The sequence below is a fragment of the Haliaeetus leucocephalus genome, unplaced genomic scaffold (assembly GCF_000737465.1).
Source record: "Haliaeetus leucocephalus isolate CR32 unplaced genomic scaffold, Haliaeetus_leucocephalus-4.0 Scaffold536, whole genome shotgun sequence".
Taxonomy (NCBI): domain Eukaryota; kingdom Metazoa; phylum Chordata; class Aves; order Accipitriformes; family Accipitridae; genus Haliaeetus; species Haliaeetus leucocephalus.
In genome coordinates this window covers 4746953-4764581 of record NW_010972972.1, presented here as the reverse complement: position 1 = coordinate 4764581, position 17629 = coordinate 4746953, and the positions used below count along the sequence as shown (strand labels likewise).

At 45.5% G+C, this 17629-nt stretch overlaps 1 protein-coding gene across 1 annotated transcript; it reads right to left on the bottom strand.

The window, feature by feature from the left end:
* Window positions 1–270: 270 nt before the first annotated feature.
* Window positions 271–9945, bottom strand: LRRC32 (leucine rich repeat containing 32). The gene is made up of 3 exons (XM_010576614.1): window positions 9645–9945; window positions 6238–6328; window positions 271–2211 (listed from the first exon to the last, which is right to left on the bottom strand). Exons 1-3 carry the CDS (start codon window positions 9665–9667, stop codon window positions 271–273), a joined length of 2055 nt encoding a protein of 684 aa, XP_010574916.1. The 5' UTR covers window positions 9668–9945.
* Window positions 9946–17629: the final 7684 nt, after the last annotated feature.

Below are 17629 nucleotides of genomic sequence, written 5' to 3'. Positions count from 1 at the left end.
CAAAACAACAGCAGGACTTTACAGCGGCCTCTTCTACCACTGTATAAACTTTTTCAAGCAGATCTGCTTGTGAATGAAGCAAGTGCAAAACATGGGAAATTCTCCTTTCAGTCCCTGCAACCCAGAGCACTATAGTGGTGCAGTTCAGGGGCACTTTGAAACCGTCTTAAAATCCACAGTTAAAAATCAAAGAGGAGAATTTTACCCTTCATTTCTACACACTGGCAGTGTAGCACCTGATTTCTTCGGTTTTCAAGGCATTTTGTGTTCCTATGCTTTAAACTGATGGCTAAAGTTTTGCCTGCGGAAGCAAAAGAATGAACCCACGCCAATGATGATCACGGATAAAACCAACACAAATGTTAATATAATAAGGAAGTTGATTTTCTTCAGATCCTCTTTTTCACAGTCTTCTGGTCTAATGTTCCCGATGTAGATTTCTTCCTGGTACCCGAAGTTCTGAGTGTACTGGCACGTTAAGTGCTCCACGTTGGGGATCTGGACATTTTTGTTCTGGATCATTGATGAGAGCCAGATGTTTCCACAGCAGTTGAGTGGGTTCCCAGTGAGATACAAGTTTTTAAGGGAATTTTCTAATGCTAAAATATTGCTGTTCTGTAATGTACTAAACCTATTGTTCCGTAGGTCCAGAACTTCCAGTGGAGAGTCACTACCCCACTTAGGCAGCCAGTTCAGCTGATTTTCAGAGAGGTTTAAATGTTTAAGGTGACTAAAACAAGGCAAGTCAATATTTAAATCTATCAGGCTATTGCCATGTAAATACAAATATTCCAGAGACTTTTCCAGTCCCGATAATGCTTTAACTTCTATTTTCAGTCCGGGGTTCATGGAGAGATCCAAGACAATCAGAGAAGTCTTGTAGAAAGTGTATGCTGGTAGGATGTTCAGCATGTTGTCAGCTATGTACAAGTACTGAAGAGTAGGAGAATCGACAAATGATACACAGCCACTTTGCTCTCCAGCAAGTCTTTGCTTTGCTAAGCCTGAGTACATGCTGCAAAGGCTGATATTATTGCTCTGTAGATTAAGCAGTCTGAGGCTAGGAAGACTTGAGAAGATATCAAATTGTAGGGTCTGAAGATGGTTGTTCTGAATGTAGAGCTCCTTCAAATTTGACAACGTGCCAGCATCTAGGAGAAGGTTCTGCAAAGCATTGTAGCTCAAGTCGAGGACAGTTAGGGAGATCAATGCACTGTCGTAAGTTACTGCAAATGCCTGAAGACAGTTTTTGCTGAGATTAAGGGTGTGAAGGGACAACATTGATTCAAAGAACTCATCCGGAATAGATTTGATTTCGTTATAACTTAAGTCTAAATATACAAGCTGGGATAGATAAAGAGAACTTTTGTTTCTACTTTGCTTCTGATCAAGAAGATGAAAAGAAGCATCTAGCCATTCGTTTTCCATATAGTCCATTTTATTATGAGAGGATTCAGCATTGAGCTGGATTAAATTCTTTGATAAATTCAGAGTTACCAGTTTATTGACCTGGGGAAAGACTGGAAAGTGAAGCAGTTTGTTTTCACTCAGATCCAAACATCTTAAGCTATATTCATCGTCTGACTCTGCGGTGTGGAAGGTCTCAATGCTATTCCTGCTAAGGTCAAGTATCTCCAGCTGCCTGAGGTTGAAATCAGAGATGCAAGTAATTGAATTCATGGAGAGATTGAGTTTGGAAAGGTTCACTAGAGTCTCAAAAGCACCTTCTTCTATTTCCATGATGATATTACTCTGAAGATCTATCTCCACAAGATTGGGAGATCCCTGAAACATCTTGTGTGATATCATTATAATACTGTTGTCTGCCAAGGAAAGATACCGCAGTGCTGGAGCTTGTTTAATGAAATACTCAGCCATCCCATTGTACAGACTGTTGTGGGACAAGTCCAGTACTTCCACCTTGGGTAAAAGTCCAATCCCTTCTGTCCCATTCTGAGCAAGCTCATATAAGTGATTGTTGGCTAAATTTATTTCCAGCAAACTCGTCATGTGTGCAAAGACTCCAGGCGTGATGAAGCTTATCTGGTTAGAGCTTAAATCCAGGCACTGGAGGGAAGTGTAAAATGATAACGGCATTTCAGGGATGCTTTGAATCAGATTTCCAGACAGATCTATTTTGTTTACATTCGGCTGGAGCTCACGAGGGATTTGGTGGAGGTCTTTGTTGTGGCAAAATGCCTGTGAGTTTGCCTGCCAGAAAAAGAGAGAAAAGGGGTTGTCATGTGACAAATGGAAAACATATTTGCATGAAATATAAAGAAAATAACATTCAGCATCCAGGCAGATCCTTCTTCTGAAACACTGATCACACTTCTTTCTCTGAGCATTCAGACAGCAAGAACAACAATCCTAATGCTTCTTTGCAGCTAACAGCACTCATTTCATTTTAAAGACATTTCTGACTTACAACAGTAGAGAGTTTTATCTGCATGTGGTAACTACTAAATGTTCTCCTTTTTGTACATTTCTCCCAGGCTCATTTTAATAGTTCCAAGTGAAAGAGTTGTGCCCTCTTTCCATTGCAGTCAAGCACCATTTCCTCACTTTTGTTCTGACGTTAATTTTCTCAGCTCCATCACCGTATTAGATTTTGCAAACTCTACTTGCAACAGTAAGTAGTATGTAGAAAAGCTTTACTCTGTTGGCAGCATAGGTCCCAAAGCAAGAAGGTGGAGAAATGTATAAGGATCCTATAACACAAACTCCATCTCTCTCCTTCTTAGTGACACCCTCAGATATTTGATCGTGTCTTCCTTTAGCCATGGCTTAGTTAAGCAATACATCTTTAACCAAATGGGTCATTCAACAACTGAGACATTTCTGATGCAAATCTCCAAACTCTTCCTGCTTTTACCGTCCATGTTTATCCTTTTGTTAAAGCAACAGTTCCCTTCTTGTGTGGGGAGCACACCTTATGAAACCACCCCCACAAGACACCCATGATACAACATGGAAAAGACAAATTATGTAAAGCCAGCTTTTGAGAGGAAAAAAGCTGTAATGTGCAGTGAGGGTCCTGCCTTTCCAGTCCAATTCTCAGCAGCAGGGTAGAGAAAAAACCCAAGTGTGAAAGTTAAATTAATCTTCTAGACGCATGTCTGTTTAATTGCAGCTAGGACTGAATCTGTGTCCAGAGCAGAATTTGGAGTGTGTGTTCATAAGGAACATTGGAAACATGAACATGATCATCCTTGCATAAATGTCAGGCTGTACTTTGTTATTAAGGAGAACATACAGCAGCAGGAGGAAGTGGAATGTGAAAGGCTTAGGCAGCATTTAATTTACTGGAGGAAAACTCTTGTTATGAATGTATTCAGGGGACTGCATCATGTACTGTTTGTAGAAAGATCAGAAAGAAAGAAAAAAATCTGTTGAATCTCAACTTCTGTGGAGAAGCAGAATCCAGATTCCATGACGCAAAGCTTTTCAGATATTAAAGAAACATTAAAAGTAAAAAATGCTAAGCCCCATTTGTTTCATGTGAACTTCTAGGTGAATGAAGTGGCAGGTCTGTTTAGGAGAAGTGGGGCAATAGTCAGCACTTTGTGAATCTCTTCTGCATCATGTGAGTTTTGGAGACTGCACAAAAATGTGCCAGGGAAGTGTAAGTGCTCATCCAAACTCTAGATACACACAGGCTGCTCCACAGTCCTTCCCATGATACATCTTTCCCAAAGACCCCAAGTAAATGGCCTATTAAAACCTGAACCCCTTCCTTTTTTCCCTCCAACTCACTCAAATCTCCCCCAGCTAAACAAATTAGGAAAAAAGAGAAGGGGATTTTCTGGCTACTCCCTGACATTATTTCTTTTCTGCAAAGCCACTGTAGAATTGATCATTTTGAGCTAAAATGTGCACAGAGTTGGGCTTAGCTCCGAGGCCCAGATAACAGGACAGGAATTCTCTTCTAGCTTGGTTTGTGGAAGAGGGAGAAGCCAGAAGGATACAAAAAGTCAGGGTGAAAAAGCAGCAGCCGCTTTGCAGCCTAAGGCAAATGCCAGGTTTCTTCCCACACTTTGAGCCAGATCTCAACAAGTGTTGAGCACCCTCCACTCCCTCTGGGCACCCAGCATCTTAGCAAAGTCCCCATCCAACTCCCATTGATGCCAGACGGCTGGTTTTCACTGAAGTCGATGGGGGAGAGGTCAGTCCCAGTTCACCACGTAACTTGCAGGATTGGGCCTTTAATCTGCATCCACTGAACCCCCCTAGTGATAAAAGGGACTGATAAAATCTATACCTCCCACTGTCTGCCATTTGTTCCTATAACATTTCTCCTCCCATTTTTTTTTTAACTTTCATTCCTTTTCACTGACTATTTTGATCCTTACTGAATTTCTTGTCTAGTCTGTTCTGCACCATCTTTTCTCCCCCGAGGCTCAAACTGCTTGATGCAAGGTAAGATACAATTTGCCAAAACCCCTTCCCTTCTATAATTTATTTGAAAGCTCCTCCTTTGCCAGTTAACATGAATTAGCAGAAGTATCTTTCTTTGGGAGGTAAAACACGAACTACTTGAAGCCCCTCTCCTTGGAAGGCAATGTGAGTTAGGAAGAACCTCCTGACATTTAAGCTGTGCCTTGTGGTCTCGCAAACAGGTAGATGTGCAGTAACTTGTATAATCAGAACAGCTCACTCCGATGTCAGGGGTCTGGCAGGGACTGTTTCCTTCCTAAAACCTCTTTCATGAGACTTTGGTGCAACGACGGGAGCACCAGCACTGAGTCAGAGAGGGGCACGGGTTTCTGATTCGTGCCTCTTCCATGAGATCTGGGATGAAAGTTTCCATTTCTGAGCCTTTGCTATTCTAAAGGTGTTGCCACAGGGAAAGTACCGTGTAAAACAGCAAGGCTGTGATGAAAAATAATCATGTGAAGTAAGAAGGACTCTCAGTGGACCCATCAGCTAATCCAGTAGCTCCCTCTTTCTTTAAGCTGTGTTTGGATTTACACCTTCCTCCTTCCATTGAACCAAACGCCCAGCAAAGGAAGACGATCAACATCGACATTAGCGATGCTGAGCTGTTAATTTATACCAGATGAGCGTCCCAGCCCCCGACTGCAGCGTGTTTTCTGTTGGGGCTGAATTTATCCCAGCTTAGTTGCGTAGAGCCTTGGGTTATTGGCTTGATGAAAGCAGTTTACAGTGGAGTGGTAGAAACAAGCATGTGTTTACTTCTCAGCAATCAGCCCGATCTGTGACCCATCAAGGAATGGGATGGAACGTATCTGCTTGGATTATTGCGTGTCTCGCCCAGCCTTCATGTGACTATGATACACGAGACCCAAGCTGTCATGTTTACAGTGGCTTCATCAGTCTTCCCTCTCCAGCCAATGAATTGAGCTACCCAGTCACCTTCCCAAGATCTTTTTATATATACTAGGTCTTAATTTCTCTGGAATTCAGGAAGTGCAGCAATACGGCAGGGTGGGCAGGAATGGAATGAGTCCCATAAGGGAGATGTGTACAGCTAGCAAATTATTTTTTTCCCTATTTTGGAAATTCTTGAGGATTTGTGCTGAACAGCTTCAACGTTCAGAAAAAAAAAAAAAAGATAAGTATTTTTAAATGGCCTGTTACAGTCAAAAGCACTTGGATAGGGAAGGGAGAGAGTTCAGCTGTGAATAACGTTTATAATATTGTACCAGGTGCTTGCAAAAATTCGGGGAGCAAATTTTGTACTGGAGCGAGAGACTTTGTCACTTCTTTTACCTCTAGCAGAAGTCAGGTACAACTCCCCTGGCAGCAATGCTGTGTCAGGGCAGAGGAGGTCAGTCTCCCTGTTATTACAAAAGGGCTGGTATAGATGTATTTCACAGAAAATGCTTTATTTAAAGCACAAAGAATTTAGGCCTGATATAAAGGAGTTGATTTGAGGTCTAAGTTCTTTCTCTGTCTCAGCCACAGAATCCCTGTACAGTCTTGGGGAAATCAGGTCAAATTTCTTTTAACCAGCTCCCCCTTAGAAAAAAACCAGAGATAATGACACTTCTTCCTCCCCTTTTCACATCCTGTCACTACAACAAGGACAGAGCCTGAGAACAGCCTGCTGAGCATCCACTAACCCAGCAAAGCCCACCTCTGCCGTCACCGAGAGCCTGGTCCTGGGCGAGGGTTCCCTTCTCAGAGACCAAAGCTATTGGTGCAGTGGCTGTAACAAGGGGCTCCCAACCTCATCTGGGGTCTCAAGGGGCCTGAGTAGGGAGATTACCTTACCATTTCGCAGGACATCCCCTCTGTGGGCTGATTGTTAGAGGTCCCTCTGTTCACCACTGCCAGGAAGAAGAGGACGTACAGTTTCATGGTTCTGCAGGTAAAAGTAATTACGGTTAGATTTCAAATGTGACACAGTGGTTGACGCATGCGAAAGCTGGCACCAGATCATCGTCTAACGTGGAGAAGCACAAGTGCGGTGCAATAAACTAACCCATCTCCGAGCCTACAGCACTTACGACCTACCTATGTACCTTTGCATCCCTTTGAGCGTGGTGGGAAAAAGAGAGATTTATATGAGGACTTGAAAGGAAGGTCCAAGGCATTTCATGGGATTGCCCCAGTGTGATTTCAGCTGCTACCCAGATGATCTCCAGGTCACCCAGTGAAATCCAGGTGCTCAAGCTGGGCAGTGTGACTGGCATCATGGAGAAAGACAACCCATGAAGACCGAGTTACCTTCACTCTCCCCACAGAGGCAGCTCAGGTACTTTCAGCTGGGCTGGTGTTTTGGGGTGCCAAGTCCTGAGTAAAGCGAACGGGTGCCACTCAGAAACAACAAGCATTGGGAACGGTTTCCATTTCCATCCACAACATTTTCATTTCCTCTTATCCCAGAGTGTCAAAGAGCTTTTACACACTCATCCAGATTTGTTGAGTTAATATAAACAGCTTAAAGGATGGACTGAGAACTTTTGTTCAATGTAAGTTTTCCATTTTATACAACCCAGGTATGGCCAGGCTTTTAAATACATTTGAAAGCAAATACCCTACAAAGAGACAGATATAAAATGGAATGGATTTGCGTGAAATGAAGGATTCATCAGAATTTAACTGTTTGGAAAGCACTCCAGAAAAGAGCATAGAAATAACTGCAAAAGGAGCAAACAACACTGGGAGGCCTGTCATGGGGCAATGGGAGAAAAATGCAAATGAAGCCAAGGGAAAGCATTCATCCTTCAGATGGCTTGTTTCTAGATGGACACTGATGAGGTCTCTGGCTGTGGTCACCACTGATGTGAGCTCCAGATATCACTTCTTTATGACAGCCTCTGTTGCAAACATGCCAAATCTATTTGTATTTGTATGGCTTCTTGCAGTCAAATCTGAGCTGGTCCTGCCTGCATCCAGAGCTGGTGAGACACGCGCCAGCTCCCAACTGGAAGCCGTGCAGCAGTGCTTAGCTAGCACTGCTCTTAAGTCTTTCCAGGAGCAAGCATGCATCTGGCAAGCTCCAAACGCACGCCAACCCTGTGCACATGTGCCGCCAAAACCTGGCATCAACGTATCGTTACTCAGCGGCTTCCACCCACAGAGCATCAGGAGGCTGGAAACAAAAGATCATTCCCAGCTGGTGGAGATCCCTCCACTTAGTCACTGTTTGAGGGATGCCGCTGATGGCCATGCTTCCGCGCAGCGATGGCAGTTGTTGAACAGCAATGCCAACAGGTTCACTATGGAAACCTTCCGCTTCCCAACCAGAGAAAAGAGTTGTGTACTAGGAAGAGAGAAACTGGGGAGGCTTAGACCACAGCTACTCTATTTTCAGATTGCACATTCCTTCCAGTTCAGGGAAACAACTAATGATGGATGGTGATCTGGGACCCCAAGGTGAAAGAGCTTGGAGTTTGTCTTTGGGGCCCAGCAGCAGGATCAGAAGTCTGTTCCCCCCCTCTAAAACAAGACCAAGGATGTTCATTCTTGACCCTTTTAATTCATATTTGTAAAATACACTGAAATCATCCTATGGAAGGAGGAATTGCTGATACCACCATCTATAATGTCTCTGTCGTTCCCCCTCTACTCCTCATTCCCCAGGCTTAGAGGAGTGGGTGCCACCTCTAAGGAGGAGAAAATGAGTTTTATCGTTTGGGTATTAGTTTGCTGGAATTGAGAGAAAAGACAAACATACCGATGATTACAAGGCTTTACTCAGAGCCCTAAAATGGAAATTGTTTCTGTTTAGACCCAATGAATTAAGCTGAGGAAATCTCCATGGATATTACCCACAACAGGGCACCACCCTGATGGACAACGTGCGTCCCGTGCGCTCTGCAATGTCTTCTGTCACCACACTGCCAGTGCAAAAAATGGTCTCTTTTCTTCTTAAATAATTAACCTGACACAATCCACGGTCTTAACATGCTTTGAAACTTCCTAAATTGTAAGTTTATAAAGCAACTGGGAAATTGATGTATTTGAACACAAAAATGTGATTTAATTCCTTGCTGTGTAAGACGGATCTATAGTAAGGAAGGATGCTCTCCCTCAAGGTGTTTCTAAGGTGGCTGTCACACCCTGAAGCACTAGAAGGCGGTGGTCTCTTCCAACATGAGACCACGTGGACTCCGTCCAGAGGAGGATAAGCTTCTCCTCACGGTACAGCACAACCTCCTTGCTCGTGGAGATTCCCTTCCCGAGGTGGTTTTCACTTCAGCTGTCCAGCTGAGGAGCTTTTCCTGCCCAGGTTTTCTCTGGACAACCTTTAGACCCTCCTCAGCAGCACCTAAGGTGACCCAGCACTGCGTCCTCTCTGCCCTGCGGGCAGGTCTCAGCCCTCCACCACCTTCTCCCAGTACAGAGCTCAGGGCTCACAGGACCCCCATTGCCCTGGTGTCAGAAAGCATCACTGCCAAAACCTGCCTGCTGGCACTGATGTCCCAAACCACAGCCTACAAAAAACTCTCTAGGAGCAGCAGTAGCAACAACTTGACCTAAAAGAGCTTTTATTGCTCTGAGGCTTTCCCAGAGTTGAAGCAGCTTCGTGCTTAGTGCCAGTTTACTCCCGCTGGCAGCTGTGATAGAAATCCCAGCATACCTCAGAGCAGGATTGAGCTCTGAACCTCAATTTCACAGCTTTCCACCACTACTTCAGAATCACCCATCCCCATCCACAGCTGAAAAATACAGGTGATTTTAGTGAGTAACACATCCAAGGAGTCTTATTAAGTGGGTCAAATAATAATTTAGCATCTAGAAAAAGCACTGTACCCAAACCACGTCAGCATATCCACTTAACAGATGGGAGGGCAAAGGCAGAGAAGAGCAATGATTTGCCCCAGGACATACTTGAAACCATGGAATAATCAGGGTTTAATCCCAGTTTGCCCAATTCTCACTCTAGAACAACATTTGCCTCCATCTCTATTCCAATATTAACCCTGAAACCACTTCATAGATGTTGCTTGTAGCTAACAACAGCAGGACCTTCTAAATTTCCCTCGAAGGTAATTTTTGTTACTGCTTAGACAATTAACAGAGACATTCTCCTGTGCCAAAGAGAGGTTAAATACAAGAGAATACACAAAACACAAACCAGACTCCCCAGGTTCTGATCCTTTTTCACACAGGACTCTTTGCTGCTAAATTAGAGCCTTCAGGGTTAAAAAGAGTGAGTATTTCACATTTACCTTGTTTCAAGGGTTTCTCGCATCCCCAAACACTGCTTATCATGCCTTTAAAAAGCATATCCAGCTTTTCAAAACCGGTTCAGTCCTGGTACCGATGAAATTGTTCTTCAGCTTCACGTTCACCCATTCAGGACACCAAGAGGCTCACTCGTAACTTCAGAATGAAGGCATTTTCAGGGAAATAACCTTATTTGGGACAGTGTCTGCTTTAAATTATGTTGCTTGTCTTCCTCCGGACTCCTCTCCAGGCTCTTGCTCGGTCCTAGCCACCGCTGTGCTCCGGACAGAGTCAGCTACTGTGCGACATCCTGAAGCCCTTGCTCAGGGCAGGCGTTGAGAAATAAGGGGGATTTTTGCCAGAGAAACTGTCAGGATCAGGCCATGGGTTTGCTCAGGGGAATAAGAGACTTATCGTTGCCGATGCCATTGTTTGGCTGCGTGCGTGGTGCAAGGCGGTGTGTGTTTACTTTAAGGTTTTGTGTCCGCCAGTTACATTCCTGGAGGGTTGCAGCCTCCTACCCCTGCACCTAAATCACTCTCTGCATCATTAGGAAAACAGCGCTCGAGGATTAAAGGTTTCAAATTCACGGCTGGTAAATAGAAAGCCCAGAATCTGGAAACCTGGAAGAAATAACTCTTTCTCTTTGCGATGGTCACACTAATCAGAGTGTGATAGCAGCCGGCTGGCAGGATGGGGGTTCGGTGGCAGCTACAATGCACCTGACTTGAAGGGTTTTCATGGCACAAGGCAGGAATTAGGGAGACTGATAAAGTCGGGGGGGGGGTCCGAACATCCAGGTGAGTTGCTGAATTTTCAGCAGCGAGTATATAGTGCTCAATCTACCGGACAAGCTAGTAAAAACTTCCCATTGGTGAAAAGGTTGCTTTTGTCATGCAGAAGATTATTTCAGATTGCCTGTAAGTTCAGCTTTTTATTTATTATTTTGTGCTGCCCTCTAGGGCTGGAGCAGCTGTCTAATTGCTGGTTTCCTCTCTTCCTTTTGCTAATTAAGTCCTGCTTCTGGAAAACCCACCTTTACATAGATTTCCCCATTGCTTTCTCCCAACTTCACAAGCCTGAACTGTTGCAATGCACTTTTCCCATGGTTGAAATAATATGCCGAAGAGCCAGGCTCTTAGCATCTCGTTTGCTTTGCAATGCACCCTGAAATGAGAAGCATAAATGCTATGAAGAGGCAGCAGTATGCTTGCAGGCAGGGGAGGGCATGATTAGGTGCAATGAATAGAAAAATCCACGTTTAGCTCTCAGGAGAACAGACTGCCGGCGAGATTATCACAACCCTGGACAGGTTCCCCTTGACTGGGGTCTCATCAGACTAGTTTTGATCACCTTCCCCCAAGCACATAGTGTCTGAGCTTCCCTTGGTCGGAGCTGGCTGCCACACTGTTTTTCACTTGATCCCTTTGGCACGCTCCCCAGAGTCAAGCCCCCCGCCTGCAGTTCCCTTGGGGTAAGGAGGAAACTCATGTTGAAGCTGGGGACCTCTGCGGTATCCACAGGATTAAACACCTTTTGGATGCTCTGGGTTTAGAGCTCGCCTTGTCAGCAGCGTGCAGTAACACTTGCAACGCGCTTTTGCAAGGAAAACCTCAAATATTTGAGGTCTTAAAGAAAAGAAAAATAAAATACTCTTTCTTTTTTTTTTGGAATGGGATCTTTTGATTTGATTTGGAGATGGAATACAAATATCCTACCTGTAATGAAGAGTAGCAAGCGCCCTGGTTGATTGCCGCATCACATTTTTCTACACCTGGATGTTCAGAGCACTTTGGGAAGTTTGGATTTGCGGGGTAAAAATAGCAGGGTTTTTGTTGGTTGTGCTTTTTAAAAAACCAGCTCTGTTCCTCAAGCTGTTTTACCGACTGGCCAAGCAGCTGTGCCAGCTGAACTGTGAAGAAGAGCCTGGACAGAAACAAATGCTAAAGCAAGAGGGAAGGGCATGCACTGATTCTGCTGCTCAGGACTTTGCTTCATTAAAAACACAACCTTAGAGGACACCAACTGCGCTGGGAAAGATCAGCACTGTCCTTATCATCTCTGCCCTTTCCTAAAGGGGATCTGACAGCAGATAGTTTCAGAGACCCCAAAGCATTTGGCTGACCTCTCATTTTCAGTATTTCTGTGCTTTGGGCTACCCAGCAGTTTACACCTTAAAGTGTTGTTGAAACGTTAGCGTGGCATGTGCGTCTGTAGCCACGTCTGCAGAGCAAGGGTCTTCTCCATCGCACAGGTTGGGTCATCTCCATCGCACAGGTTGGGTCATCTCCATCGGGCAGATTGGAGGATCAAGCTCTTTCGCCCACCCGCACAAAAAAGCAAGGGCTCTCCCATCCCGCTGACGCCGAAGTGTTTGCACCTGAAATCAGGCCCTTCCTGATTTTCCTGTGTTCTCCTCAGCGATCGCTGCCTGCTCGGTTTCTGCCAACGTCAGCTGGATTTCACCCTACGTCACCCAAAGCCGGGGGCACCTCATCAGACCTCTCCTCTCCTCCGAACCCTCTTCCCAGCATGGCCCAGAGCGAGAAGGAAAAGCAAATCCCAGCCGCTGGCTCTCACGAGCCAGTCTGCAATCTGCTGCGGGTTCCCAAGGGTTTCAGATAAACAAGAATATGCCTTGACGATTATGTGCCTTGAACCTCCAGACCTTTTGGAGTCTGTCCATCCGTAACGCCGCTGCTTTCTAAGGCACTGCTTTTGGGTTGAGCCCTGTGTCGAGCCGTATGAATCAAACTCTCCGGAGAAGTAAACAAAACAAGCTCCCGCCTCAGAAAATGGGTCTGAAATGCAAGGGCAGGAGTGGAACAAATCTCGCTCCCTTTTGACTGGAATAGCTCCCTGGTGAGTCAGCCCACCAGGGAGCTGGAGACAACATTAACATTAACCCTATTAAAAAAATAAATAGCCCATGCCATCCTAAGCCACAGCTTTTGTGAAGGAGGAACAGCTCCAGCTCCTGAGACCCTACAACATCTCCGGGAGCCGCTTCTCCTGGTTTTCTTTGCCCTTGCCATCTGCCCTGGGCTCAATCTCTCATGGGCAGATGCAGCCTCCTGCCACTCTGGTGTCAAGTCCACACATCAAAGTAAGGACTCCTACATCTCCTGTAATCCCAACATGGCTTTTCTCCTGTCTTTTGAAGCTGCTGCCTTCCTTCTTTCCCTCTCTGTCCTCTCTCCACATGCACCTCTATCAGGTGTTCGGCCAACAGCATTTCCCCACCAAAAATTAACGTTTCCAATTAATTGGACACACAGGGTTTAGCCAGTTTCCCTACTTTATTCACCTTTTTATCTACTCCTGTCTCCGGGAGAGAAAATGTAAGTGGATGAGAATTGCACGAAACCCACCAGCCTGGAGACTTTGTGAGCGAGGCACTGGGCAAGGGGACAGCAGCACATGGGAAAATAAAAACACTTCCATCCACAAAAAGTGACATGTACTGGCATTTGCAGATTAAACTATCTGAACATGAAATATTCTCCCTGGAGAACAAAATTCCTGGAGAAACTCAACTTCAGGAACCAAAACAGGATCTTTTCTCACCAGCTTTAATCTAAGTGCATCAAAAAGAGAGAAAAATTGGCTTTTAATTCAGCAATTTTTCTTTTACTGACAGTGGAGTCAGTGTTTGAGAAAAGGTGTACTCAATTTATATGCTCCAACAGGAGATAAAATGAAGTGAGGAAAATTATTTCTGATAGATTTGACTTGCATGATATTGATACCCCCCTGAATCCATCCATCATTGTATTAGTAAAAGGCCAAGCACTGATATAGTCACTGAGCTGTAACCATCTGCTTTAAAAAGAGATGACTGATTGTGAATTTTTGTTATTGAAAACTGAAAGATTTCAGCATTTTAGAATAATAAGATGATTTTAAAGTTGAAATGATTATGTCTTAATAAAAAAACAAATTTCCACTGTTGTGGAAAGCTGAACTTCAGCTTCTATTTAAGGGAAACATATTTGTACTTTTATCAAAAATACAACAGGGTTTGGCTTCCGAAAATTATCAGAGACTTTTATATAAACTAGGATTTTCTAAAACTTTACTATTTCCAAATATTATCTAAACATTAATTCCTCATGATAACAATCCAGATGCAGCAAAACACTATCAGTAAGTCATCATTCACCCAAGGTGACATTCAAGCTGTCAGGATCTTAAGAGTAGAAAAATAACCCTGCCAACTCACACCTCGTGCTCCAACAGGGAGAGTTCAATGACAGTGCTGATCGTAAGAAGAGCAGACGAGCTAAGCAGCATTTTGCCCATTTTACCTGGGGACTATGTGATTTGCCCAAGGCTATATTCGGATTCAGTGTCGGAGAGCTGGGCGAGCAGCATTTAATCAGCGTACAATGCTGATCTCTGCAGCACTCCTGGTTTGGAGTGCTATAATGCAGTAACACCATAAATAGACTAAAGTCCTGTGAAGAAAGGAAAAAAAAAAAAAATCTCCCCATCTTCCATTACTGTAAACACAGAGAATAATAACAAAGCAGACATATGACAACTGCATTGTTATAAACTAACCAGTGCCTCCTTAACGTAAAGGATCTAACTCGCTGCAGTGCGAGTCCCTGATGGATTAAATATACAGCTGTGTGGATAGAGCCATCTACACAGTGTGTTTAGTCAGTTCCTCAGCCTATTCATAAACACAGTATATTTTATTTATACAGTACCTTCCTCATCTGTGTTATTTTTAAAGGCTGCAGCTCTAAGTCACCAGAGCCCCCATCTCTCCCGCAGTCGAAAGCTCAACTTTCCAGCCGGCTCCCGGTCTCGCACGCGTCTCCACGTACCTGCTCTGTGGCTGGAGGAGGAGGAGGAGGAAGAGGTTTCGCCTCTGCTTGCAGCCTTCTGCCTCCCGGACTCTCCCAGCAGCCTTTCCAGTGCAAGCCGAGGAAGAGTTTCCTTGGGGAAGTCGTACCTCTGTTGCATGCCAGCTGACTAAAACTCTGCGAGCTCCGAGAGAAGTTTGAAGTCACAGGGAAAAAAAATACTCCCCATAGACTGGTCCTTGAGTTCATTCCTTCGCAGTCATGAGCTCTTATATATTCCCAGGCTCCCACGAGCACGTGAATACATACCTCCGTAATAGATTTAAAATGTGTGTGTCCTCTGCGCTTCTCTTTATTTTCCATTTCGTTCATTCAACCTTGGCTTATTTCCTGCAGTTTCTCAGCTGGTAATTATGCTCCTCTCGTATTGACACATGAAACAGTCTGTGAATACCACAAAAAATCCCCTCCGCAGGCTTCGGGGACACGTGCTTGCCTCTGAAGTTCGCCGTGCCTGTCCCACAGATGCGAGCATCTGCTTTCAGCCACACGGACCTGCAGGTTCTCGGGGGCAGCGCTCGCCGGGGCTGGGGTAAATCACGGGGACTGAGCGGGCTGCAAACCCTGAAATCCCAAGTCCGTGCAGGATGGGGTGGGTAGGAAAAGGGTACCTCGGAGGGAAGCATCGCAGTAGGGCAAACGCATCGCCTTTGGTGTCCCGACAGCTCAGGTGTGTCTCTGTGGCACAGCAGCGGGATGGCCGAACGCACCCTTGGGGGAAAGGGTAAATTCGATTTAATGCTTGAATGGGTAATAACTACAAAGGGCAATGAGATGGCTTTTTATTTCTTTTCCTTGAGTGTGAAACTCCCTTTTATTTCAGATGCAATGCTCTCGTGTAAATCAGTGGGAGACCTGCACGTTGCCCGTGTTGTCGTCTTCTGCTTAGAAGTGTCCTGGTACCTTGGCAGGTGTCCACTGGCTCCACGTGTTAGTTTGCAGGAGTACAAACCTCTGACAGGGTTTTGCCAGCTCCTGAGCGGGTGTCTTAGGACCAAACCGAGTCTTGGCTTCACCAGCTGGGACCCGATCCCCCTCCGGCCACCCCACAGGCACCGGGGACCACTGCAAACCTCCCACCTTCTCCCCATGGTGCATGAGGAGCACCTCCACCGCGTGACCTCCCGCTCGAAGGAGAGGTTTGGCTTCAGGATCCTGTGTTTTCCCCCCTTTGCACCGAGGTGTGCAACGATGGCCAATGATGTTCACCAAAAAAAATGGGGTGCTGACTCCCTTCTCCTGGACAGCATCAATTCTGTCCTGCTTTCCTGGATCTGCGTATTAAAATCAGATGAAAGCCATGTCCTTTTATACCATGTACCGAGTAGTTTTGTGGATTCTGCTAAACATATGCCGGCTCCTAGCCTTTGCTTCTTCACAACAGGTTACTGTTCATTTACTGTAGCACACCAGCTCCCGTGAGTCAGAGTAACTTCAGGTCTGCAGTGTACTGGGAGACTCAAGATGAAAACATCTGCAGATGTGAAAGATGTGGTTTGCTAAATATCGCAGTAAATATTTTTTCACATGTTGTTGCAATAAATATGTAACAGGGAAACGTGTACCCAATGATAAAGTAAACAATAATGATTTTATTACTGCAATAGCTATTGCCTGTGTAAATGTGTAGCTGTATAGGTATATTTTGTAAAGGCCAAACGGCTTAACAATTAGTAAGTGAACGATTTCTCATTTACTTGTCTTGGCAACAGAAGCAGATCTTATGGAGAAGCTTGCTTGTGTACAGCAGTCCCAGAACCTTATTGATGTCCTCAGAATAGCACTTTCATGGGACATAGGTGGTCCCAAGAATACGGGGCAGTACCAAGGAGTGAGCTCATGGTCTGAAAGCCGTATGGCCGCAACAATCTCATGCAACGCCTAAAACTAACTGTCCACTATCACTCCGCATTGTGGCATCGTGTCTAGTGGATATAGCTGCACTGCGTGGTTTGGCATGAGCTCGACATTGATGTGGTGATATACACCTCCTACCCAAGCCAAAACTTGCCTCTTGGTCCGTGCTGGCTTATTTTTTGGGGACTGACCCACAAAGAGAGTTCACTGAGGCACAAGGACATCGCCAGGCCAACCTGATGGCCAACCTGCTGTCACAGCAGCCAAGCCTGGAGGATAGCTGTGGACCTGCTGCTTAGAGACGGGGGTCCCGTTGTATTTCCCAAGTGGTGCGTGGCTAGCTAAAAGGAAAATGACCTATCACAGAAAGATTAAGAAGTCTCCTGACAATAAATTTCAGACTCATATGGAAGCAGAAGGAATTATTCCCACAGATCGTGCTGTTGTTAGACCTCCGCCTCTGGCGTGTGGGCTGCAGAAGACTTGGGTCAACCTATGGCTGATTCCCAGTGACGCCTGAGCGCTGATGCTTCTCCAGTTACATCTCTCCCACTAAAGATGTCTCTCCCTGGGAGCCGTCCCTGGCCTGATTCACACAGACCTGGCCCTTCTCTAGAGCAAGTGGGCTATGTCCAGGTACGTAGCACTTGGATATCTAGCTCTGGATGGTGTCCCCACAGCCCTGAGGTCGTTGTTTCACTGTTAGTTTCTTTCGGAGTGCCTTGAATAATGTGGGGACAGCGTGCAAAGCCCTCTGGGATAGTGTAGGAGGACTGCGCGGAGCAGAAGCTGTCAAACCTGATGCAGGCCCTGAAGGAAAGCCCAGAACTACACCCAGCTTGGAGGGAACAAGCTGGTTTGGTGGGGAAGGGTGCCCATGAAAGAGCTAACCCTGAATGTGGTTGACTGTGGGGAGCCAGGTTATCTGACAGTGTCGATGTATCTGTGCATACCCCACGAAAGAACTGGAGGACACTAGGAGGGATGCCGCACCCTGAAGACTTGTCGCATCATGCCTCCAAAACTGCTTACCAACACCAATCCTGCAATGATTTCTGCTGGTACCTGCCATGCACAAATCCTGCACGCCTCCACGCTAGGGCAGCAGGATGTGGCAACCGGCAAATCCCACTTCAAAAAAAGGGCTACAGGTCGGTGTTGGTCACACAAAGTCAACACTGGGCTGTGTCCTGCCATGGGCTCAACCCCTCCAAGTCTCATGAGGTTCCCACTCCTCCATGGGAGAGGTGAGCAGG

Bases quoted from the DNA above. Each gene is read 5' to 3' on its own strand.
- LRRC32 (XM_010576614.1), bottom strand. From the start codon at position 9,667: ATGCGAGAAACCCTTGAAACAAG. The intron at 6,329-9,644 runs GTAAATGTGAAA...TTTTACCTGCAG, and splicing joins CGAGAAACCCTTGAAACAAG to AACCATGAAACTGTACGTCC. The intron at 2,212-6,237 runs GTAAGGTAATCT...TTTTTCTGGCAG, and splicing joins AGGGGATGTCCTGCGAAATG to GCAAACTCACAGGCATTTTG.